At 41.5% G+C, this 25,731-nt stretch overlaps 1 protein-coding gene across 1 annotated transcript in view; it reads left to right on the top strand.

Annotated features, from left to right (window-relative positions):
* LOC116311308 (polypeptide N-acetylgalactosaminyltransferase 18-like) overlaps positions 1–25,731 on the top strand; it is a 295,782-nt gene that overhangs the window by 148,525 nt on the left and 121,526 nt on the right. Inside the window, exons 9-10 of the mRNA XM_039615283.1 lie at positions 5,918–6,013; positions 21,142–21,306. Of these exons, the coding sequence (XP_039471217.1) occupies positions 5,918–6,013; positions 21,142–21,306 (261 nt within the window). The remainder of the gene's footprint in view (positions 1–5,917; positions 6,014–21,141; positions 21,307–25,731) is intronic.

The following is a 25,731-nucleotide window of genomic DNA, read 5'->3' as shown; positions in this document are numbered from 1 at the left end:
TCACCTGTTGTCTGCAAGCTGGATGCAAACAGTTTTTGTTTTCCCACCTGTGGTTAAAAAGGACTTCTTTCAGTTTTATTCAGTCTCTGTGGAACATCAATTCTGTCGCTGAATAGAAGAAGAAAAGAGTTATGTGTTGATAGATGTGTGGGTGGTGGGGTGGGGTAGGGTGGAGGGGCGGCTGGGTGGGGGGCAGACATTAGCGGCAGCAATCGAATCTCCAGTTCTGAAAGCAGCCTCCGCGTCACCTCTTGTGCTGTTGTTCGATAAACACTTCAATCACGATGTGGGCCGGATGGAGTTATTTGTTGACACTACTGAGCACGTGCGGGGCTTGGCTTCAAGAGTGTCAGAGGAAAGCGTTGCCACGGTGACATGTGAGCGATGCAGATAGGAAGGTTTCATATTTGCCAAAAAAACAATATCTTGCGGGAGATAGCAGTGGGAGAGAGCGCGACATGCGTTCTGATGTGACAACCATCTGTTTACACACTCATCTCTTATTTAGCATGAAGTCAAAGCTGCAGGAACACACAGCTCACACAAGGCAACCACTGAACACAGCACAGACAGTGCTTTAACATTTGTTCAACAAATATTCCACTTGCAAAAATAAATTCTGAAAATCGTGTATTTCAGGGGAAATTCCAGGAATTTTTTTTTAAACCCAGAGATTGGACCTTCAGCTGACCCATCGACTGTGAACTGAAGCACCATCAAAAGCAGGAGGGGTTTTGTCAAGAAGCCATTCTTAAACAAGGGAAACAGAGAAAAATTCAATTGGAAAAGAATCTGGAAGAAGTCAGGCGAGAGCCACAACAGAAGAGTTAGAGCCATGTGTTAAACACGGTGGAGCATCGGTCATGGTTTGGGCTGCATTTCAGCTAGTAGTGGCGGACGTCTTTGTTAAAATCGATGGAATCACAAAGAAAAATGCTTGTCAACGATCCTGAACACACTGCAGGTGCAGTAAGAGCACACCTGGAGATACAAACACAGAGTGGAACAGCATCAGTCATGGATCGGACCTTGACATTATTGAAGCAGCGTGCGATCATCTTGGCAGAACAAATGTTAGCCAACATCCAAAGAAGAGCTTTGAATGTTCTTCAAGAAGCCTGGAGAATTTTTCCTGAAGACCACTCATTGAAATGACAGATAGGCCACCTCAGTGAGTTCAGACTGTGCCAAAGAAAAAAGGTGATCACACCAAAGCTTGACTTCTAAGCTCTTTGTTGCCTTATTTACTTAATTTCCATTCATGTTGACATGTTTCACTAAATCGCTGCTTCTATTTCCCATTTTCCTAATGAAACATAAAGAATGGTTTTCTCTGACTTCTACACAGTATTATATGTTAGAGACCTTTAACTTCTGAAAATAATGTAAACTAAACTAAAATTTTAGATATTATGGAGTACAAAGGGGCATAGCATGGGAATACAAGTACAGCAAAAATTGCCTTCATGAGTAAAATGGAACAGGCCCCTGATGTGATGCCTCCTGGACTCGAGAGCACGGCCTGATTGATGGAATAGTTATCAGCTGGTCGAGCCCAGACTGATGTATCTCAACAACTATTAAATCCTCCTGCTTCCTTACCTCCACTGAGCAAAATACTGAATCATCCGGTGTCCAGTCCGGTGACTGGCTGTGTAATCGAGCCTGACCTCTGACCCTCTATGAAATGGGCCAAAAGTAAAACAGAAATTCCCTCAGGGGATTGATAAAAAGTCAAATTATTGCAGAGCTGTGATATGTCCAAAAGCAGCGTGAGATATTGTGAACAGAAAGCTTCACCCAGCCTTCAATAATGGATCAAAAACAAACTGAAACCTCCACAGGACTGTCTCTGACGTGATGCAGAGGAGCGATGGGTTGCAAACCAAGGCAGAGATGTGATCCGTGATCCCGATGAATGGCGGGTTCTGTAGGTTGGATGAGGCCAGCTGTGCTGCAAGTGGAGAAAATAAACTGTCGGAAATGAAAGTTTTGCCTGTCTGTCATTCATCATAAACTCCAAATACTTCACCTTTGAGACTCGGTTTAGTGTGAATGTGGACCCATCGAGCCTTTTCATTCAGCTTTCAAAAGTAATGTTTGTATTTTGCCAACGTTAATGATGTCTGAGCTTGCTCTGGAGCAGACCAAACTCAGACCAGAGCTTGAATGCATAAACAGACATTTCTATTTAAATCAGCTCTTTTTAGAGGTCAGAGTAAAGATGGCTCCACTCAATGTTTACCTGCTGTTAAAGAAAACCTGTGAGATTCACAAAGATGAACTTTTACCGCAGCTCATCAGTTCAATGTCAGCTATTAACAGCCAGGTTTCCTCAATGTGTGCATTCATATAACCATTCGAGTAACATCAGTCCTCATGACACTGCAGTTATCGCCGTTATCAGAGCTCTGCTCGTGAATATTTTATTTCAGATAATAAACAGTTTGTTGTGTGGAATGTGCAGGAATGGAAAATTTAGATAAATGTCACCCAAACCTGAAGGTGTTATCGGAAAAAAAGGCGAAAAAACATCTCCAACAACTCAGAAAACGTGGAGAACTTAGAGACCTGAGTAATAAGCTTATGTTTTAAGAAACAATAACTATACACATCTTTTTTGGTAAAATTAAGAAACTTAACTTCATTGACCACTTTTTCTATAATTTCATCAATTTTAGCCTAAATACGGGAAAAACTATAGACTGTATAAAAAGAACCATTTTCATGGTTTTTCATTTTTCAAATTCTTTACTTTTCGGGAAATGAATCATTTTTTCTTCTCGCGTTATCCACAGCTTTGTGACCGTTGATATCACATGGAATCTAAACCAGTCACATTTGACTAATTCAATTCAATTCAATTTTATTTATGCAGCTCAAAATCACAGCAACGGTCGCCTCAAGGTGCTTTATATTGTAAGGTAGACCCTACAATAATACATACAGAGAAAAACCCAACAATCATATGACCCCCTATGAGCAAGCACTTTGGCGACAGTGGGAAGGAAAAACTCCCTTTTAACAGGAAGAAACCTCCGGCAGAACCAGGCTCAGGGAGGGGCGGGGCCATCTGCTGCGACCGGTTGGGGTGAGAGAAGGAAGACAGGATAAAGACATGCTGTGGAAGAGAGACAGAGGAAAATAATGCATGTGTGAGTGCATCAGTCAGTGCACAAAGATTCATGTCACTTCATGTCACATGACTTCATGAAGCAGCATAAGAGATTGTTATTATCTGTAAAGTGTTCAAGCGAACACGGTCAAAGTACAAAAATCTCTGCTGTATATTACCAAGGCTGGATTTTTATACAAATTAAACAGTTTGGTTTCACACTATGATATCGATACTGTAGTTTCAGGTATCTAGCTAATAGTTAATATTAGTTAATACTGATTACCAGAGTGAAATGAATACGCTGACTGGGATTCAAACTGCTAACCCTTCACTGTTAGCTCCTCTGCTGGCATCAGATTTGACTAAGTCATCAAAGGTTACTAACCTCAACTCTATACTTAAGTTGCCCTTTGAGAGAAAGGGAAAATGGACACAAATTCTGTAATTAGTTTTGCTGTATACATCAGAATAATTCTTTTCTATGTTTGTTTGACAAGCATTTCAGCATGTGACTGAAAATAATTACACACAAGGACAAGACTTCATAACAAGGACACTTTATAGTGTTGAAAGTTTAAATCACATGAGGAAGTGATGGCATGAAATGGAAATGCAGCAGAAACTAACACGATTAACTGAACAACAATTACAGATGGTTCAGATTATTATTCTTCATTTTGATATATTAGTTACTTTCTAGATGTAATGACCACTCCAAGGACTTTTAAGCAGCAAGTCACTGTATTTATAAAATGCTGGGCTCATACGTGCACACAGCCACTGTTTTTTCTGTGCACATCCTGCGGATGTATCGGAGGGCTCGGGGGTTGAGTATCTTGCCCAAGGTATATCTAATGTAACGGTATCCTACAGACACCAGGGTAAATTATTCACTTTAGGCCAAAACCCTTCCATGGGTAGCGTGGCCTCGGACATTGGCTACGACATGGGCTCGATGCAGAGCGATCTTGGCCTGCTGAAGGATCCTCCCTCTCTGAGGGTTAGGGGTTAATAGCACTGTGCTCGCTGCGATAATTGCTAAGATCAGAAAACAAGCCATGAAGCAGAAGGGACACCTTCTTGTGCTGAAGGAGCAAGGACAACCTGAAGTTCTTTTTTAGCTTTTCTTTTGCCTACTTTGAACAATTAGTTCATAATCTTTTGTGGAATGTGGCCAAACTGAGGAAATAGCCTGTGACCCAAAAAGCAAAGATGCTCTTTCTTTTTGAAATATGATTCTGCAGCTGCCAAAAAAGGTGAATGTTAGTGTAAAGTGTTTGCATAACTCTCCCGGCGAGCAGTAATTAGCCCGCAGTGGTTCCATTTGTCTTCACTTTAGCCACGCAGCTAAAGCTGTGTAGTGCACCACTCTGTCATAATGGAGTAATTAATAATGTAGAGAGACAGCCAGATAGAGAGGGAGAAGGAGACTGCTTCACTTGTCTTCCATTTATGAGAGGAATACAAAGACATATCCATAAGGAAAACCAGACGCACGTTGTATCTTTATGAAGAAATATTTAAACAGTGCGTCTTCTTTCTCTAACTTTTTCATTTTCTTGGTTGTGGTGAAAGGACCACATCATCGCTGTCTTAGCTGGCTTCTTTATTATACTCCCAAAACACTTTCAAGTGACAGTAAAATAATGAATTTGGGTTTAAAGCACACTCTCTCGGATTTAATTTGAGGGGATTAACAGCCCATTAAAAAGGAAGGGTTAAGGAATTACAGCTCTTTAATAAGTTGTCCCTCCAAAATATCAAAGGATCAACAACAGTGGACTCAAAAGCAGTTTCATCAGCACAGACGGGGCATTTCTCTTAAATTAGAGGGAAAAAAACATAAAATAACGTATAAAAATGTTTGAATGAAAAATGTATTCTTAAATACACAACTTTTGACTTTTGTAAAGAGATTTCTTGAACAAAAACAGTTAAGTTTTTGCTTTCTGTTCTTAACTTCAGACCTTAGATGTCCTGGGTCTCTGGGTCCTGTGTTTGTTAAGACTTGTGGAATATTGAGATTCTGATCTTCACTTTAGGAGATCCTCTGATTTTGTTACATTTCTAGTTCTTAGTTCTTCTTTAATTTTGTTTCTCTCGTGTTCAGTCTCCAGTCTTTCCTCGGTGCGTCCTCCTCTCTTGGCCCTGTCCTGTGTGGTTCTCGTCTTCTAGTTTGGCTGTTGCTTGCTTTGTTTTGTCTCCCCGGTGTTTCGTGTGTTTCCATGTCTGTTATTCCCCATGCGATTGTCAAGCTCACGTGTCTTTGTCTGAGTCTCAGTGTTCTTATTGCTTCCTGTTTTATTTTGACAGTCCCTCATCTCATGTGCGTTATGTTTAGTTTTGCTTCCCTGTTTCGTTAGTTGGATTTGTTCCAGCTGTTTTCCACCTGTCGCCCATCGTCTTACGCATTTAGGTCCTTAGTTTTCCTCTGTTCCCCTTCATGTTGTCATTCCCTCCTCATGTGTCCTGTTTGCTCTGTTATGAAATCGGTTTAGACTGCAGTCTTGTCATTTTGTTTCCTGAGCTTCACCAATAAAGCTGTTAAAGTCGATCAAGTCATGCAGTTTGAGTCCTCTCTGCCTGCTTCACATCCTCACATGACAGACAAACCAAAACTAAAAATATGTTTCATCGGCCCTCCATAAGTCTCTAAGTGTAAGCGTGTATGTGAAAGACCTCCTCCTCCACCTGCTCCATTCAATCCTTGTTCTTGTTATAATGTGTACACTGCCTATAATGTCAGTTTTAGGTAGAGAAACGTCCCGTCTTCATTTTGACCTTCACTCTGTTTTTCAGTTGAAGAACAGCTTGAGAGACGACCTGTGTCTGGACCAAGGACCTGACACTGACAACGTCCCCATCATGTACCTGTGCCATGGTATGACACCTCAGGTGAGTAAGTCGGCTCAGGCTTTCATTCTGCTCTCGTCCGCTCTGTCCTATCGCTTTGAATCCACGAGACACCGATAAATACTGATCACACAGAGAAATCCCCCAAGGGAGGCTGTCAGTAGCAGATAATTAGAGTCCTCTGCAGTCTTTGTTAGTTTAAATGGGGGATTTGGAGAGAGTAACCCTTGCATAAAGTTGCATTATGTAGCAGGGATGAGTGAGTGTTATCTTTTTCCACATCATAACAGAAAGAAGGCACAGTTAGCACGTTGTCCGATTCTAAACAGAAACATTTGGCCATTGTGCACAGCTTTTAAAAGCTGTGTGGTTTGAAGTTTTGCTGTTGCTGATTGCTTTGTTTCTTTGGGGGCAGAAAAAACCCCTGAAAGCAGCAGACAGACGTATTATCGTAAAGTTTCTCTGGCGCTTCGATTGAGTTCAGCTGTGAGATGCCAAATTAGCCTGCCTATTGTTTGGTCCATGCAGCCTGTGTGTGTGTTGCTGTCACTTAATGCTGAAAACAATGCTAATAAGAGCAGAGGTGCGGACCAGAAAACTAAAACAAAAGCTTTAAGGTGGTCAGTTTGTTTTGTGGATTCAGTGCTGCAAGCAGCTGCTTTCAGAGCACGAGTAATCTGATCCATTGTTGGACTCGGTAGGGTAGCTTTGCATGATTCACAATGCATTTAGTAACACTTTGTAATGCAGCCTGTGATAAAGGGCTTGATTCCCCTGTAATGGGAAAAATGTAAATGGAATTTCGTGGTATTTTATTTCAAATTAAGTAATTATATTTACCTATAAATACTTAAAGGTAGGTATATGAGAATAAGGTGGTAAAAAGTCAGGTTTTTCAGGAAAGAAATAATGTAAGTACTGTGTAAAACAAACAACACACCCTCGTCTAACATTGTAAGTACACCGGTGCTTTTTAGGGTGACGATCACATTACAGAGTGGATTAACCTCGCCCAACTTTCAGGGACCTTACAGGAAAGGAAGCACTCATTTGAACAGTAACTGTGAAAGAAAACAGCTGAAGTCACATAGACCTGACAGTGTAGTACAGCCTGTTTCTCATGTTAGATGGGGAAACATTGTTTTTCAGCAGAATTACCACGAAATTGCACACTACTTGTAATTACTTGCAGTACCTACATATACTTACAGTATAATTATTTCTTTCTTTCCTGTAAAACCTGACTTGTCACCCCCTCATTCTAGTGTGCCTACCTGTGTAAATATTAATAAGTAGAATTAAATTTAAATTTAAATAAAATACCTTGAATTGCCATGTAGTTACAGGGGATCCACTCTTATTCATGGCCTGTATTATAAAGTGCTACCCATAATTCTTTATATCTTCTGCTGGGCACTTGGTGTAGCTCCTCAGTTAATCCTCAGGTGGGACGTCTGTGCGGTCAGAGCCCTGCGTGTGGGATGACCACACAAGGATATCCAGTCTTCTTGACATCGTACAGATGCAGATGTAGAAAAAATGCAAAGTTGGTTTTGTTTTCTAAACACGGGCGCATCAGCTTATCAAATCTGGCAGGAAACTATGAGATGATATTCAGCTTTGGGTAATTTACTAACAGGACAGAAGCAGCTTGTTGACTGTGTCCAGAAAAGCATATAAATATATGCTACAGGTCAAATGTAGGTCATAGGTCATACAAGTGTGTTAAATGTAGGCCTAGAGCAGCAGTCTGGCAGGCATTCGCCATAATGGAAAGAGGGTTTGGTAGTTAACAGCCTCCGATGTAAGACTGTAAACTGTGCAACAATATTGTGGGACTGCTTTCTGTAGCATAAAACAAACTCCATCCCTTCAAGTGCGTGCGTGCGTGCGTGCGTGGGCGGGCGGGCGGGCAGGCGTGTATGCGTGTGTGTGTGTGTGTGTGTGTGTGTGTGTACAGCTCATGAATTGTTAAAATGCAGCTGAATTTGTGTGGATTTCACTCTGAAAACCTTGTGCGCTGTCCATGGTCCTGAAACTATAACAGTTTAATGTGAGTGTCACAAAACTTCATTGAGGAAAAATGTTGTTTATAAAGTCCATTAACATAAATCCATGGATCAGCCTGACACCCATCAAAGAGTCATCTTCATCATCCCTTTGTTCTCACTGTTCTTCTGCTATTTTGAACCCCGTCGCCGGGCTTCTCAAATTCCTGCCACAGAACCAACAGCATGCCGCTGGTGTTGCATGACTCCTTTAACTTGGAAGTTCCAGGTCATCTAGAAGTTCAGTGAGCAAATTCTATAAGTTTTTATCACGTTTGTCTGGAATTGCAAATAAATTTAGACGATTGGAGAAATGTCTTTTTTCAAGCACTTGCTCTTAAATCTGTGTGACGCCTCCTCCATGCAGCAGTAACTGCCACCATATTAAGTGCAAAAAGTAAAGATGCTTTTTCGGCAATAAATGTCACCTCAGTTATCACCAAACTGCACATCTCAAACGTTAGCAAATCAGCTGGCACACGTGATTTAAATATTCTCTTATTTTCTTGTCTGTGAAGGTTCTCAGTCATCCAGGTCATCGTAGTCTAAGGAGCGTGGAAAGAAAAGCGTCCGGACTTCTTTAAGTTGCTTGAGTTGCTTTAAGTTGCTTGCTTAAGCAACTTAAACAAGTCCAGACGCTTTTCTTTCCAAGCTCCTTAGACTCTCTTATTTTCTTGCTTGAGAAAGGATCTCCCAGAAATGCATATGCAAGAGGCTGCTGCAAAAATCTGAGCTGTCGCTTCTCACATGCAGTCTTCTCGTTGTAAATAACAACAGTTTGGGTTTTTTTGTTTGTCTTTTATGCCAAAACCCAGTCTGCACTAGCACAACACATTGATGCGTGGATCTGGTTCTTAGGACAGTCTGAAGTTCACAAGGACTACATAAACTTTGGTCATGTATAATATGAACACTCACCACTGGAATTTAATATATGACAGGTAATAAGAAAAATCATAACAGGTCCCCTTTAAACACTGTAGTCAGAAGGAAGTCCAGAAGGAGTCCATCAAGCTGAGAACTTAAAACTGAGGTGACTGCATAGTCACAACATCAGTTATTTTGAGCTATGGACGCCTGCCGTCACATCATGAGTTAGACGGCTAATTACACCATAGATTTAAAATGAAATGCAAAGAGAGCCACCAATATATCAGCACGGTTCCCGTTCTGCATGCTGTTTTAGTTGCGACGGGAAACTTTTTAGCCTCTGCAGCTGAAAAGTTCTGCTCGAGTCACCGAGGCCAATCAACAACTCTATCAGCTTGCTGCAGATTTAAGGTCATTGAATTCTGAGGGGCGCTAAAGGCTGCGCTCATTGCCTTCTTATTGCAGACCGGAGAAAAACAATTTAAAAACCGAGCGAGCAGGACTGTGCATTGCCACTCTTCTCTGCTTTGAACAGCTCTGCAGCTTCACAAAATTAAAAATTCATATTAAACTGTCAGTATTGTGTAAAGAGGCTCACATAATCAGAACTAGACTCCTACGTAGTGCGCAGCATCGAGGGAAGCTTTCTGACACTCCAAACCTCGCCTCCATTGTCACTAAAGTTAATAGCTTTGACCGGCGCCTTGATGTCGGAAACATCCAACTTTCTTTCTGGGTCGTACTCAGTAATACAGCATCAGCTGCTGAAACAGCTGTGTTTGCATTTCCTCCCCCACCCTCTGTCTTTTTGCCTTCCATATATTCTCGCCATTGGGGGAAAGCATAATCAGCAGGTGCTGATAAAGAAGTTGAGTGGTGCCTTTTTTTTATCTCTTACTGGCTTTTTTTTTTTTTAATCTATTTTTTAAATGCAAGAAAACGAGACGGGCAAGGCCACCATGAAGGTTTATGAGCGTCTTCACATCACAATAAAAAGCTTCATTCTAAGTGTGCTGGTTTTGCTAAAATTAGGCTTGGTAGGTCGATGCTTTATGAAAAGGTTGCAGCTGAGTTTGGCTCAGGCTAATCAGAGATAGGACAGGTAAATGTATTCAGCCTCTGGCAAAGCAGAGTGCCCTCAGTCCCAGTCAGCAATGCCCAAAGTGGAGGCCTGTGAGCCAAATCTGGTCCCTCCTCTGGGATGCAGCACGATGCTGTATTATTCATGCGCCTTATATGATGTAAACGCGGATGTTCTAACAAACCTCACTTTTCTAAGACTTTCCCTGTTAGCCTCAGTGAACGGATATTTAGGTGTTAAAATCCACAGTGATTTAAAATAAAATTCTTTCAAGAAATTTCAGCTTCCTCAAAAGAGAAATGACTTGAAGCAAGCTATAATTTACCTACTGCTCTGTGCAGTGTCTTCAGATAACAGGGATATTTAGGGGCTTTGCTGGGATAAGTGAAGATAGGAGCAGAATATCGTTACACAGTACAGAATCAGCAAAGGGGAACTAATCACTTTATAGACCCGGATATTTAGGCTTTCAGAATCAGAGGTGCGAGTGCGTACTGCACAGAAAATGAAATGGAAGTTATTATCTATCTCGTACCTGCTGTGCTAATCATCACAGGATTAGAGAATGTTAGTATATAATGGATAAATCCATAATCTTTTCTGTTAATGGATATTTTTATACACATTCATGCATGAGCTGCCACTCCTCGAATTAAACTAATGAAATTTTAGGCCTCGGTAAGTAACTCTGCTCATACAGACGCTTGGTAAAACTGTGCCGGCACCGTCCTCGCTCAGGCTCGCTGGTTCGAGCCAAAAAGATGCCACGTTTATTAGACATCAGCGAGACGCAGCCCGAGGAGGCAGAGCGAAAAGCAGCAGGAAGCGTTTCATAGCAGACATCAAAGTCTTCAGTATTCCTCTGGTCTTCTGTCATGCCTTCAATACTTTTCCTTCTTTATTCTTTATTCATGCGGAATATCTTTTGTAATGTTATTCCCTGCAGCCCTTTTTATTCCCAGTTCAGATCCTTTTATTCTGATTTTCGTCCAGTCCTTTAGATTAGTTCTGTGCGTGTGTGTGTGTGTCCAAACAGATGCACATGGCTTTGAATACCTGATGAACTGCTGAGTGTCAATGATGCATAACGTTCCTCAATTTCCTTTCTGAGCTCTCTGACACGGAGGAGGGGAGGGAGGAAGAGAAGGCTAGACGGGCAGAGGTGGGAGAGAGAGACAATTTAAGACACAGAGGAGGAGAGTGATCTCAGAGTGCGGAATTCACTGGCAAGTGTTCAATAAAGCACTTATATGAATGTGTCTGCGAATGACCACAGCTATCGACTTCATGTTGCATTTAGGTCCAGTTGGCTCGACTGTAAACAAAACCTGACCGCAGGAAAAATGTTGAGGTGAGCGGCCTTTTGGAGATTACACTTTGAGTCTGGCACAAACCATAAGACCAGCTGAAGCAAACCCCACAAATAGTGCAGAGCTGTCTTTCCTAACTTTTTAAAAGAATGCTAATGGATAAATATGCGATTTGAACCTGGCAAAAAAAGACCATTGTTTTTCCCAAAGTAAAACAGGAAATAAACACAAGACAAATGACACAGAAGTGGAAACGAGGAGATGAAGGCATGAACGCAAACATGTGACAGAGGGAGTCGAAAAATGGAAAAAAATCAAAGCAGGAACAGAAATTCAAGAGAAACGCGGGAATCCAAAACTTGGTTGACTTTAAAATGAGGGTCATGACATAAGCCCTCACTCACCACGTCAGCTTTGAAAACACCTCGATGGAAACAGCCTAAAAGCTCTGTTCATGGCTCCAAACGTGAGGCAGACTAAATCAGACATTTATTAAGATTTTTGCAAATTCCAAAAGCAAATGGCATAAATCCCAAATCCCATACAAAACCAGAAGACAAATCCAAGACACATTGAGACAGGCAGGAAGCACACAAGAGAGATGAGTAAATACTATCTCTTTATCTCTCTATTTCTCTAAAAAAAAACTTCCCCTCTCGCCCCTGCTGGCGGTCTATCCTTCAAGCTCCTCTCCCAGAGGCCTGGGTGCTTGAGGGTCCTGCTCGGTATCTTAGCTATTCCTAGGACTGTGCTCTTCTGGACAGAGATCTCAGGTGTTGTTCCTGGGATCTCCTGGAGCCACTCGCCTAGCTTGAGTCACTGCACCTAGTGCTCCGATTACCACTGGGACCACTATTACCTTCACCCTCCACATCCTGTCAATATCGATGTTGGGTATCAAAGATGCCATAGGTTCCTCATCCTATTCATGTAACCTCTTCCGCTGGGGTTACTTGCGTAGTAACATTCCAACAGCGTCCTATTTTCATCTCTTGCCCATCGATGCCATCTTGTTCCAGTAGACCACTTCTCATCGGGGTGCCCTGGTTCCTCAACACCTGACACGGACCTTGTTGATCCAGGCAACAAGAGATAGTGGAAAAAGAGGAGGAGATTGAGACATGAAGAACAGAGAAGAGTCAAACTAGATACAAGGCAAGGGAGACAAATGACTACCAAAATAAAATAGGAAGTTAGAAACAATAACTAAATACAGGGAGAAACTTGACACAAGGGGAAAGAAACAGGAGGGTGAGATGGGACATACTGGAGGAACAAATAAACTCTAAACTCTACAGAAACTGGAACTAAGAACTGAAGACTGGAAAGACTACAGCAATACATGAATATCAAATCTACATAATAACTGAACCAAGAAACAGAGGAAACCTCACAATAAACAAAAATTAATTAAAATTAAACTCCAAAAACCCGGAGAACAGATCATGGATAACAACAGTGTGTGTGTCTGTGGTTGTTTGTGGGTGTCTGAGTGAGAGGGTGCACAATGTGAAGCTACATTGGAGCAGTTATTTTGTTTCAGCTTGTTATCACTTCTGCAGTCCAATTTTCCATTATGATTGCTTCTCCCAAAGCCAATATGCTACACAAATCTACTTTAATAAAAAAAAAAGTTACATTGTTTTCAAGCAAGCTGTTATTTCTAAAGGGTGAAAAGTTGCAGAAAAACTGTTTCCAGCCTGTCTGCACACACACGCTTAAGTGTTTCTAAACAGGAAACCCATCTCTCTGTCTCATTTGCTAAAGTTGGAAAATGAATGCTGTTGTTGAATCGAGGGCTAATTTCAGTCGTGTGCAGGAGGTGCGAATGACAATATTCCTTCAACAGAATAGCGAGAAATTGCAGTGGAAATTAAGCAGGTAATAGAAATCTGATGTGAGCCTCAATATTGGTGTAGCCTTGCTAAGAAGATTGGTTTGTGGCTGGATCAATGAAGTCTGAAAATTAGACCTTTGAGGCTGTTTACCCGGTATCTGTGTGTGTGTGTGTGTGTGTGTGTGTGTGTGTGTGTGTGTGTGTGTGTGTGTGTGTGTGTGCATGTGTGTCAGGCTTTTTTGCAGTGTGAACGTACTAACTAGCTGGCACTCATTTAAGTGCTTATTTTTGGACTTGCCAGTGAGACATCTTTTGTGGATATGCTATCACAGCTGTGGTTTACACACATTCTCACACACAAGTGTAAATTATGACTGTGTGTGCTGGCATTCCTGTGTGTTTCTGTGGATATCCACACAGTGATATTACCAGGATATTGGAGCTGTATGTCCAGGCGGAAATGAACGAGCTGCAGGAAATCTTGGAGCAGAACTTGATGTTTGCAAGTGTCCAGAAGGCAAAAACAGGCATTTACAAAGAGAAACCAAGTGGTGGGACACGTCGAATCAAAGCTGGGGACGGAGGAAATTCTTTCCTCCAGCCGTCACTTTTCTTTTATAATGAGACTGTGATTTAGGCGACACTGATTTATCATTTTGTGGAAAGTTGTTTGTGCGTTAAAGATTTAAGATGGAGGTATTTCACCAGGGAGTCTGTTTAACACAAAGAAACGCAAACTAATTACCAAACTTTAAAAACTCTCAGCTAATAGTATGTGGACGTGGGTGTTTGTCTGCCAGAGAAACCCAATTACTGGACTTGAGAAAACTTTTAACCTTTGCCCAAATCGATGTGTAAAAATATGTTTTCTTTGTTCGTGTATCTGTGGACCAGACATGCCGCCCTCCTATATGTAACTTTCTTTATTTAAAATAAACAAAAATAAGTCACATATAGACAAGTTCATTTTGTGGGTCATTAAAAAGCCGTGTTTATAAAATGCAGATATGGAATGATTTTCATCTCACTGATCTGTTTTTTAAATGACTGTAAGCCTATTAACAGTGGGATTAATCTAATCGGTGCTGATACCGTAATGAGCGCTCACTCAGAGTGTGCGTGTGTGTGTGTGGGAGGGGCATATAGTATGTTTCTTTGTTGTTACTTTTTCATCGTTGGTGTCTTTAGAGAAAAAAAAGCCAGTGTTTAGAGTCAGCCTCATTGTTTGCGCTCTCTCTTAAACTCCCCTCCTCTTCCTCCTTCTGCTCCACTCATCCAGATAAACCTCTTCATTATGTTCTGAGACAACTTTGCAGCTGTTGCGTTTGCGTCGTCTCTCCACCACCGCAGCAGATGGCTGAGGGAAACACCAGTGATTAGCCTGCCTAACTACATCCCTAACTGTCAGTAATAAGCTCACCAGGAGTCTCAGATAAAGCAAAGTCACTTTCACACTTATGTGGCTCTGCCTGCTCAGTATCATTAAGGCTGTGTCTGTGTCGTTATCTCTCGACGACCAATTAAGAGATGGACAGAGAAGTGAGTGCTTTTTTTCTCAGCGTAATGATTTTAGAGATGTGCCAGTTGCACTTTTCTTGATTGACTTTCTGAATGCTGTACGTTGTTTTTTTCCTGCTCGCTCACTGAGTTCACCTCAAACATGTGCAGAGGGGAGCTGACAAGAGAAGCTTAATTCAAGTTTCAATTCAGTTCTAGTTATATAGCACCAAATCACAACAACAGTCACCTCAAGCTGCTTTATATTGTAAGATAAAGACTCTATTCGAATACAGAGAGAACTCCATTAATTAAACGACAACCTGTGAGCAAGCGCTTTGGTAACGTTGGAGAAGAAAAACTCCCTTTTAACAGGAAGAAACCTCCACCAGAGCCAGGCTCAGGGAGGGGAGAGAGAGAGGACAAAAGACACACTGTGGAAGAGAGCCAGAGATTAAAAGCAGAGACGAGAAGAAACACCCAGTGCATCATGGGAATCCCCGGCAGCCTACGTCTATTGCAGCATAACTAAGGGAGGATTCAGGGTCACCTGGTCCAGCCCTAACTATATGCTTTAGCAAAAAGGAAAGTTTGAAGCCTAATCTTGAAAGTAGAGATAGTGTCTGTCTCCTGAATCCAAACTGGAAGCTGGTTCCACAGAAGAGGGGCCTGAAAACTGAAGGCTCTGCCTCCCATTCTACTTTTAAATACTCTAGGAACAACAAGTAGGCCTGCAGAGCGAGAGCGAAGTGCTCTAATAGGGTGATATGGTACTACAAGGTCATTAAGATAAGATGGGGCCTGATTATTTAAGACCTTGTATAACATTCAGCTGACAGGAACATGTTTATGTTACTGTAAATGCAATAAAAGCTTTCCAACAACCATGACCTGAGCTTTTCATTCCACAACAGTTTGCAGTTCAGTCAAAAATGATTACAAACCTACAAAGAAAAGTTGTTGGTGTAACTGATGGAATAGATCGGTCCCACAGCCTTTTGAATCAGGATCAGGCAGATTTGTGAGTTACAGCTTCTCTATTTTTTGGACAAATGAAATCCAGCAGAAATATAAACATCTTGTACGTGTCTGTGTCACACGCACTAATCTAGACCTCTGATAATCCAGGATGAATAGGGCTGTATGGCGCTGCAGCTCAAGAATTACAATATCAATGTCAACGTTTTCTATGTATCGATGAAAGTTTAGGGTTTTTTATACTAAAATACATTTTTGTAAGGGGAAATGTGACAGCACCATGAGCCACCATACAGCACCCAAATCGTGACTTCACTCCTACCTTTAACTCTTTCCTGTCTGATTTTTGTTTGTCAGAAAGTTTTATGTGACCTGCCCTCACACTACAGATGTAAATTAGCAGTTTTGCTACCATCTGTCATGTTTACACTTCATATGTTTGGTATATTATTGATCATTAACACGTGTTGTCCTTGTTGAAGGAAAGGAATAGATAGGAATAAGGATAAGAGGGTAAGAAGGATAAGAAAGGAAAAAGAAAAAAGCACAAACATGAGCAGCGTTTCAGAATTTCTAGCAGCAGCTCGTTGATAGCATCACCTCCATCCACCCCAACCAGCAGCTTCTTACACTCACAGACATTTCTGCAGTCATTTAACTGCAGCTTTAATGACTAAATATCGTTTGGAAACTTGGTGCCATCAACAGAACACATCATGGTAGAAGTTTCTGACCAACCTAAGCATTCATTTGTAGAATGAGCATCGATATCTTTAAAGTTCTGACACATTAATAATATTTGTACAAAAAAAGAGAAATAAACAGAAGCAAGTGCAAACAATTATTTATGCCGTTTGGCTCTGTTTACTCCAATTTATTGAGGATTATCTCACACAGACAATTTCTGTTCAGTGAGATCATTTGATAGATTAAATTGGAATGGCTCTCCTAGTGCTTGTTGCATGTTGCAATTGGAGCTAATATATTAAAAGAAGAGTTGGTACACATTTAGTTTTCTGGTTTTCACTTATATAATTCAGGGTTGGGGGCGGGGGCTTCCCCAGTTGTCTCAGGGTGAGAGGCCGGTCCAGGCACTGGTTACACTGTGACAGTGTAACATCAGCAGTGACTGCAGATTAAAGCAGAGCTGTTTACACTGAGAAGCTACCACAGCGTGCGCTCTCCGTGAAAGCAGCCATGCAACGCAGCGGCGCGGCGATGAGCTGACAACTCCACACTATCAAGTCCCAAAAAAACCAGAGGACAGAGCAGCTTTCTCACCTTAGATGAACTGTTTGTGTGATATCAGAGAAACTTAGGGAACAAGTCGGCATGTACAGAGAAAAGTTTTCACCTGATCGGGTAATTCTCGTTGTTTGTGAGATTTTAGGAGACTGAGGAGACGAGGAGCCCCTGTGAGTGAATCACCCATCCAATGCTAAGCACCGAGCCAGTCCTTCTGGACACAAACCATGACGATGAGTGACTTACACGAGGATGGGAAAACAGAGAGAGACAGATGGATGGTGCTTTCAGTGTGTGGGCACGCTGTTGTTCTAAAACAATAGGACGCTGTAGTCTGGTTCGCTGATTTGGCCACTTCTCATCAGTCAGTGGTTTTGACATACAGCTTATGGGGGCAATTAAAATAATTAGCTACCCAAATTCAGACCCCCTCCTCACAGTGATGACTGAGTCAAATCAGAACACGGCTTTGAAGGATGTCGGATCAGAAGTTGCCTGAGAGTCGACACATTTTTCCCCAGATGGGAACGGCAGTTGAGAAAGAAGTCGTCATGCTTTAAACGCCGCCTTCCTGGTGCCCTTTGTAAATGCTTTACTTTCCTCATGACTCTTATTCTCATGTGGACAAGTTTTATACACAGAACTGACAGGCACAAACGGCATGACCTCAGTACAATGGAGTACGTAATCTGCCTCTTTTATGCTTCTCCCTATTATTTGCACAATTCTCCCCTGAATAGATATGCAACGAGGCGAGAGATGGAGCTTGCAAACACATACTGTAACATGCAAACTTCAGCTCCAGCCTGCTGCGTCTGCTGGATGAATTATGTACATGTGTCTGCGGATGACAATGAAGCACATTTGTGTCTGGAAAAACACAAAAAGCCCAAATTTTACACAATTCCTAAAGTCCTTCAGATTAAAATAGCAACAAAGAAAAATTTGCCGGTCCATCCTTTAGACAATGACTAAGAACACGTTTTTTTTTAGGCCCAGTGATATATTTAAGGATCAGCACGACCTGATTGCAGTCTGATACTCATAACATGTTCCTGGGTACAAAAAGTCCTCACTAAGGGTCGGGGCTGGGTGGTGGACTAAATCTTGAAAGTATATACAGTGCAAGCACAAGACATTACTCCAGTTTAAATACATTTATTTTTATTTCTAATAAGGGAAAACTGGCTAAAGGTTAGAAGTGCTATGGTGAAGAAACCAGTGTTGACTCCCTGTGAAGAGTTTCGATGTGTTACGCTGTCACGCTGCTCTTGCACAAGCCGTAATTCTTCTGGTTACCACTAGATGGCCTTTTCACTTGAAAATATAATATTTGTCTGCATCCATGAATCATCTCTGAGGTCTTCCTCTTTTCCTCCTTCCTGTTAGCTCCATCTTTAATATCCTTTCACCGACATATCCACTCTCCTTCCTCTGCACGTCCAAACCATCTCGGCCTCGCTTCTCAATCCCTAACCCTCGTCTCAAACTGCTCAAGCTGTCCCTCTGATGTGCTCCTTTCTAATCCTGTCCATCCTTCTCACTCCAAAGGAAAACCTTTACATCTTCAGCTCTGCCCCCTCCTGTTTTTGTCAGTGCCACCATCTCCAAACCCTACATCACAGCAGCTCTCTGATTGTGTCAAACGATCTGATCAAAGAGTCCTGCCCTCTCTCCCAGACATCTCCATACGTCCACAGCTATATCTTCTGGACCAACTGCCTCTCCACTCCTCATTTTTTATATATTTGATTTTTGTCACAAACAGTTTTTTTTATGAATACAAAATGATTTTTTTCTTAAAATCTCATCTGCTGAAAGTAAACATTAAAGACTAAAAAAACTCCCCCAGCTTTCTCCTGTCCACGCTTGTTACCGTGTGCATCTGTCAGGAGAGACTGCTGTGTGTCTACAGAAGCGCCGGGCTAATCCTTCTGTTCCTGCTCTTCCATAGATGTGACAGGCAGGAGAAAGTATTAAGGCCCCGCCGTTGGAGACGGAGCATCAATCTATTGACGGATGCAAATGTAATCACTCTTATTAGTGCACATGCACAGGAAAAAACGAGCTTTCCCTCCAGAGCACGTACGCACGCTTGCTGCACATCACGCACCCATCAGTGTGTGCCATTGTCTGTCTCGGGGAGTTTTTAAACAGCAGCTTAAAAGCCGCGTGGCTGGTTCACAGTGTGATAATGGCTCCTATCTAGAAATGTCCTGTTCCTGTAAGGCGGTCATCATTCTCATCAATTACCTCCTCTGAGCTCTCACACACTCCTGTGGAAACACACACACTGTGAGTCAGAGCGCTCAGCCGGTGTTTCCGTTTGTTCTCAGCAGTGCCGCGTCTGTGCTTGCTATTCCGCGGCTCCTTGATCTCAACTTTTTCCGCTTGTTTGGATTTCGTGTCGACCTTGATCCTTCTCATTTGCTTTACTCGTGTCAAGTTGTCTGTGATTCTTTGTCTCATCTTTTTCTGTTCCGTCAGACTTGAAGGGGGGGATGCATGCCTCGCTACATGGTTTGAATTTTCAACCTACTTAAGGTTTGTGTTTGATTTACCTCACTAGACATTTTGCGGGCTTCAGAACTGGGCCAACTATTGCATTCATTACCATGTCTTCATGCTTTTCTTTCCCTTTCCAGGTATGCAAAACTTCCTGAGCTCGTATTCAACTGGCACCTAATATCGTCCCCTGACCTCTCTTCTCCTACCTTCCACTAAATGTTTCCCCCCTCTTTCCTTTCTGTTTCCTTCCTAATTAGTTCAGTTACAGGTGGCTTGTTTATTTTTCACAGCAGTAAAAGTTAAAATGTTGTTAAAAGACATGGAAAATGTTGCAGGTGAGATAAAAAAAACACTTAGCATTCAAAAATTAGCCTACTTACAGTACTCCCTGCAGCTAACCTCTAATAACAGAAACCCTCTGTGAATACAGGCTATAGCAGAGCTGCTTCATTATAAAACTGAGGTATATCTGCTGTCCTGAGTCAGTTTATTTCACAGAGAGGACAGAGCTCTGTTGATCAGGAAAAACATATTTATGCCCAAAATACAATTTACCAAAAAAAACAGAACCATCAGGGTCGTCGGGGATCTGTTCTTGTTTTTGCAAAGAAATTCTTAAATCCAGTTTTATAGCATAATACAAATACTATATTATATTATTTATCACTCTGATATTCCCCTGCTTGGTACTTACTGGTTACTGTATTAGAACTGGAAAAACTTACATCCCAAGTGGGACCAAACACAAACTACAGACAAAAGTGAATGATGGGAAAATCACACACAGTCATCACTTATGTATAAATACTGATGTTTGTGTTAAAAATACTCAGATACAAGCAGAAGTACGGATTTAACTTCTTTGTCAAAGTTATAGTGAAAAAGTCCTCGAAGTAAAAACTGGCTCTTTGTCTACCAGCTGTTTTATTTAGAAGCTAACTGGACCTCTTTATTATCACAATGCTCAGTCTTTTGCACAGCCCACTGTCATTGTTGCACTTTTCTGTTGCACTGTCTTGTGTCTGTGTCGTTCTGTTCTGTCTGGTGTTGCACTGTCTTTGTTTTGTTTTTTTGCAGTTTTTGCACATTTCTGCACACTTGTCTGGTCCTGTGTAGATTGTCTTTTCTGGGTTTTTTTCTTTTTTCTTTTTTTCAGCAAAAGAAGTGGAGTATAGTACACATAGTACATCAAAAACAAAATATCCAGATATGCCCCACCTCGATTGTCTGTTATATGTCATATGTAGCACTATGGTCTTGGAGCGTTGTCTTGTTTCACCGTGTACTGTACCACTGCATATAATGGGGATGACAATAAAGACACTTGACTTGACTGGATTGTTAATTATTTAAAAAGGGAACCATATTTCAACTTAAATTCTATTCCTAATGAATGTACTCAGCCCAGATAACAAAAATGTGTTGAGGTCAGGTCACGTTTTCAGGTTTTCCCATAGAATTCTGTACATGCAGAAGTCTTTATGCAAACACAGGTGTCGCCCTCTGGTGGCTATTAGAAAGAATATGAGCTTAACCCCTTATCGCCTGCCTATCATATATGATACACATTCTTATGAGTATTTGAGACTTCTAAAGGCCAAAAAAAAGAAAAAAAGCTAAATGATGGTGATCTCCAGTGCACTGCACTTTCAACACCTTTTATACTGTTCAGCCACCTGGTTTGTCTTGATTGGTCAAACGTGTTATTACACTGTAGTCTAGTATTGCTATGACTGTTACTCTGAAGCTCTTACAGGTATTTTGTCTCATCACTGCACGTCTCTGTTTCCCAGCAGAACGTGTACTACACCAGCTCCCAACAGCTTCACCTGGGAGTGCTGAGTCCGACGATTGACGACGACGACAACAAGTGTCTGGTGGACGTGAACAGCAAACCCAGGCTGCTGGAGTGCAGCTACGCCACTACTAAGCACATGAAGCTCACCTGGACGTTCACGCAGGTGAGCTTTGAGCACGTACAAACAAAGATGGCCGACTGCAGCCAAACGAACGCTACGTGGTTGTAACAAACCCCGGATGTGCACGCGCTTCGCCTGTTTCAGGGGCATCCTCTGAATGTTTCCAGGCTTTGATCTCCTTGCTTGGCTTTTTTGATATTCTGTATGTTGCTGTAACCTCCTGCTGCTTTTTGTCTGTTGGACCAAATCTCTGCGGTTCCTATGCTTTTCTTTTTTATTCAATAATTGAGTGAGATTCGTGCTTCTTCCTCTCCACTTTGTCTCTGACTCTTTAGAAGCACCCCTCCTGGTTTTGTTAGAGCACGGATCATTTTTCCTCTATTCTGTGCGATTTTAAAAGCACATCTACTTCCGTTGCATAATGAGCTTTCACATGTCCACAATTTCTGACTTTTAACAAGCCTCTTTTATTTTTATCTTCACACTTTTAATGTTGTCTTAAAATGTGACAGATAAGTAGAAGGAGCTGGATAATTAGTAAAAAGAAGACACTACCGCATTCACGCCCTTGGCATCTGGTCCGTGTGCGCATTTGTAAGCTTTGTCTGTGTGTACGTGGACTGTTTTCATCCCAAACATCAGACTGAAAGTGGGGCGTACTTATCCATCATTCAGACCTGTCCTCTCCCCGACACAGTACCACCTCACCATCCAGTTTCCTCACTATCTGTAGTTTTACTACCAGGCACTCTGGCAGGGGAATCAGCCCCTAATTAGCATCGGCCAGATTCAGAACTCTCACTCCCAACTTAAGTCAGAAGTCAAAGAGATGAAACCCATTAGGCACAACCCCGTGGGGGGGTTTCAAAAGAGAACTTGGATTTTTTCATAAAAAGTATGGTGGGGAAGTCAAATAAGGCCCCCGGAAATGTTAGGAAGTATAAAAACTTCAGAAGAGACGGAGAGGGCGAAACCTAAAATGTTCACTTCACCACCTGATCACATTTTTCAGGCCAGATTTTCCATCTCACTGAAAAAAAAAGTTAAAAGTTTGTGTAACAACAACTTCTGATTCTCTTTCCATTAGCAGTAATGCACTCATTTGTTTACCAGTGATGAACTGGATATGGATTTGTACCAGTAATGGCCTCATTAAGAGTCAATAATATATTTGCAACTATAATAATTCTCAGTCCCAGAAAGTTAAATTGCAGAAACTTATACATTTCATGTACAAACAAATTTGCAGAAGAGAAAAGAGCTTTCCAGTTATCCTTAAAAAATAACTTCCTTCTCCTTATTTGCTCCAAATAGAGAAATTATCCTATTGTCACTTCTTACGGAGATTTTACACTGAAAAACAATAAGTAATGTATATGTAATTACACTGGATCAGTAGTCATTGTCGGAAAACACCAAGCACCAAGTTTTAAATCCTGCAGTTCCTCTGGTGGCCTTGGTCACATCGTCCTGTTTTCTAAACAGTTTCAGCCTCTATAGTTAAATTTCCTCTTTATAATAACTGAATGAAGGATATATTTTTATAAACTCACATCCAGTTTGAATCTTTCTAAGACTTAAAGTTAGAGCTGTGGCTGATGTGATCACACAGGCAGCTGTAGCCCACGGCTGTCTGCTAATCAGAAGCTCATAACTGGATGTTTCAATGTGTCCAAGAAGTTTGAGCTTCGGTTTGATGAGTAAAATTCTACTTTTCAGGCTTTACTCACCCCAATCAACCACGGCAAATAGCCCCGCCCCTCCCTGAGCCTGGTTCTGCTGGAGGTTTCTTCCTGTTAAAAGGGAGTTTTTCCTTCCTGCTGTCGCCAAATCACGTGCTCATAGGAGGTCATCTGATTGTTGGGGTTTCCCTGTTTTCTCTGTACTACTGTAGGGTCTTTACCTTACGATATAAAGTGCCCTGGGACAACTGTTGTTGTGATTTGCTGCTGATTTTGAATTTACTTAGTACTAATATATCTGTGTCTGTGGATTGCACTCATATAGTTTATTGGTATAGTTTGCTAGTGAAGTTAGCAAGCTTTAGCTGATGAACTGCCTTTCTATCTATCAGCAACACTTAAGAGAATTGTCGCTAATATGGGATGTCTTGATAAAGCGAGCAGATATTTGAAGTTTACACACCCACATTCTCGCCTGAAAATATCTTAAAAGTGTATTTTGTGACCTAGAAACACGAATAAAAGACATATAAAAACGAAGTGGTGTCCGCCATTGTTTGACTCGGTAGAGGCATGCTATGAATTGTGGGATATGTGGTTTTCACCAAGCATGGCACCCTTTAGGCCGTACTACTCCCGGTATACCACTAGAGAGAGCCAACACACCACAAATGAAGTCTGTTTCTATGGTGCCAAAAGCAGAATCTTTCTCAGGAGCCTAGAAATTGGCCTAAATTTGCACTAAAATCTAAATATTTCAAAAACTATAAAAGTTATAAACACCAAAAGTCACACCATACTAGCCCAGCTCCAGCCGCACAAAATGATGTAACATATGTACCCCTATTGTCAAAACTGTTTGGCAGAGGAGCGCGGGAAAATTTTCACTAAAATATTAATATTTAAAAAACTATAATAGTCATAAACACCAAAAGTCATAGCACACCATTCCAGATCCAGCCGCACAAAATGAGGTAACATATATGAAGCTTTTCTCAAAACTGCGGGCGTGATACGTGCGAAAATTTAGGCGGAAGATGGAGAATAATAATAATAATAATAATAATAAGAATAATAAATCCGACGAATAGTAATATGTGTGCCTCTTGGCATAGGCACACATAATAAAGAGAAACAGGAACTCAATAGTGTGGATGCATAAAGCATCCACACAATAATAAGAACTAGAAAGCGAAAATTTCAGAAGAAATTTTATGTGTGCCTATGCCGCTGCTAATCACTGTAGTTTGCCATTCATACGGCTACAGAGAGCAAAACTCAGAAGAGCAGCCATTCTCCACCATGAACTATGGTAAAACAAACACCGCTCACGCTTCACAGATGACAGCTTACAGTTTTGTGTAAAGATGAAGTTACTTTGTACAGCGCCGATTTGCAGACGCTGTGCACACAGGTTCATGAGCAGAAGTCCCATTGTACCACGGCAGACCCGACAATGTTTGCATGAACACACTTTGAAGCATTACATTATAGACCACTTTTCACACATGCATTCACTTTTTGTTTTTTGTTATTTTACACAGTGTTCTGAATTATGAACAATGGTCTACAGCCAATCCTGTGTATTATTATACAAACTTTGGTAGTGAGATTCAGATAACTATTTAATAAAAGCTAAATATTTTATATGAGAGTAAGAAAGAAAAGTATATCTTTGTGTCCACCTTTCTCTGTTAATGCCTAGCTCCCCCTAAAAGCTTTGCTAGATCCGCCCCTGCACAGTTACCAGCTGTCAGCTACACAAAAAGGAGCTTGGTCTTTGTCTCTCAGAAACAACTCATAACTTCCTTCAACTCATTCATGTCACCTAAAGTGTAAACCTGTTTCTCCATCACCAGTTCAGCTCTGATGATTCAGTAAGGACATCTCCTGATTTCATCTTCATGCTCCAGCAAACATCAGCTGATACTAGAAATTAAAATCAAAAGAATTCTAACAACAGCTGATCAAGCTTAAACGTGCTGCTGTTGTTTAGCGTGATAAATAAGAGCGAACAGCCGATCATTGATCAGTTTCATGATTGACGCTTTCAACACGCGAGAGAATGACAGGGGAGGCTTCGTAACGACAGAATAAATCATAATGTTTTCTCTGAATGTGGGACGATTCCGTTTATGCGGCACGGCAACTCTATGAACTAACCCTAATGAATAAAATAAAGTCCAACGTCAGTAACTTAGTACGCACACAGCTGTATATAAACTCCCGTGGCATTACGATTGTAAAAGGTCAACGAAAATAAATTACACCTAAACTCGGTTTATATCTGCCCAAATAGAGAGCGACCGGTGCTGACACGAGTTTCACCCGCCTCAATATAAGCCAAGCCTGGGTGCTTTTTCACGAAGGGTTGCTAGCGGCGCGAGCTAACTATGCTAGCGGCGCTAGCTAGCTAGCCGGCTATCAGCAACACATAAAGAGAACTGCTGCTAAATAAACTACACCTAAACTCGGTTTATATCTGACCCAAATAGAGAGCGACCGGTGCTGACACGAGTTTCACCCGCCTCAATATAAGCCAAGCCTGGGTGCTTTTCACGAAGGGTTGCTAGTGGCGCGAGCTAACTATGCTAGCGGCGCTAAGCTAGCTAGCCGACTATCAGCAACACATAAGAGAACTGCTGCTAAATAAACTACACCTAAACTCGGTTTATATCTGACCCAAATAGAGTGCAGTTCATAACTTCTTACCTGAAATTCAGTTCACCTCACGCTCCTGCCTTCGCTTTCCCTGATCCATGATTGACCACCGCGTTAGCAATCG

Source organism: Oreochromis aureus, linkage group 7 (assembly GCF_013358895.1).
Source record: "Oreochromis aureus strain Israel breed Guangdong linkage group 7, ZZ_aureus, whole genome shotgun sequence".
Classification (NCBI taxonomy): domain Eukaryota; kingdom Metazoa; phylum Chordata; class Actinopteri; order Cichliformes; family Cichlidae; genus Oreochromis; species Oreochromis aureus.
The sequence above is the reverse complement of the archived record's forward strand: the minus strand, read 5'-3'. Positions and strand labels throughout refer to the sequence as shown.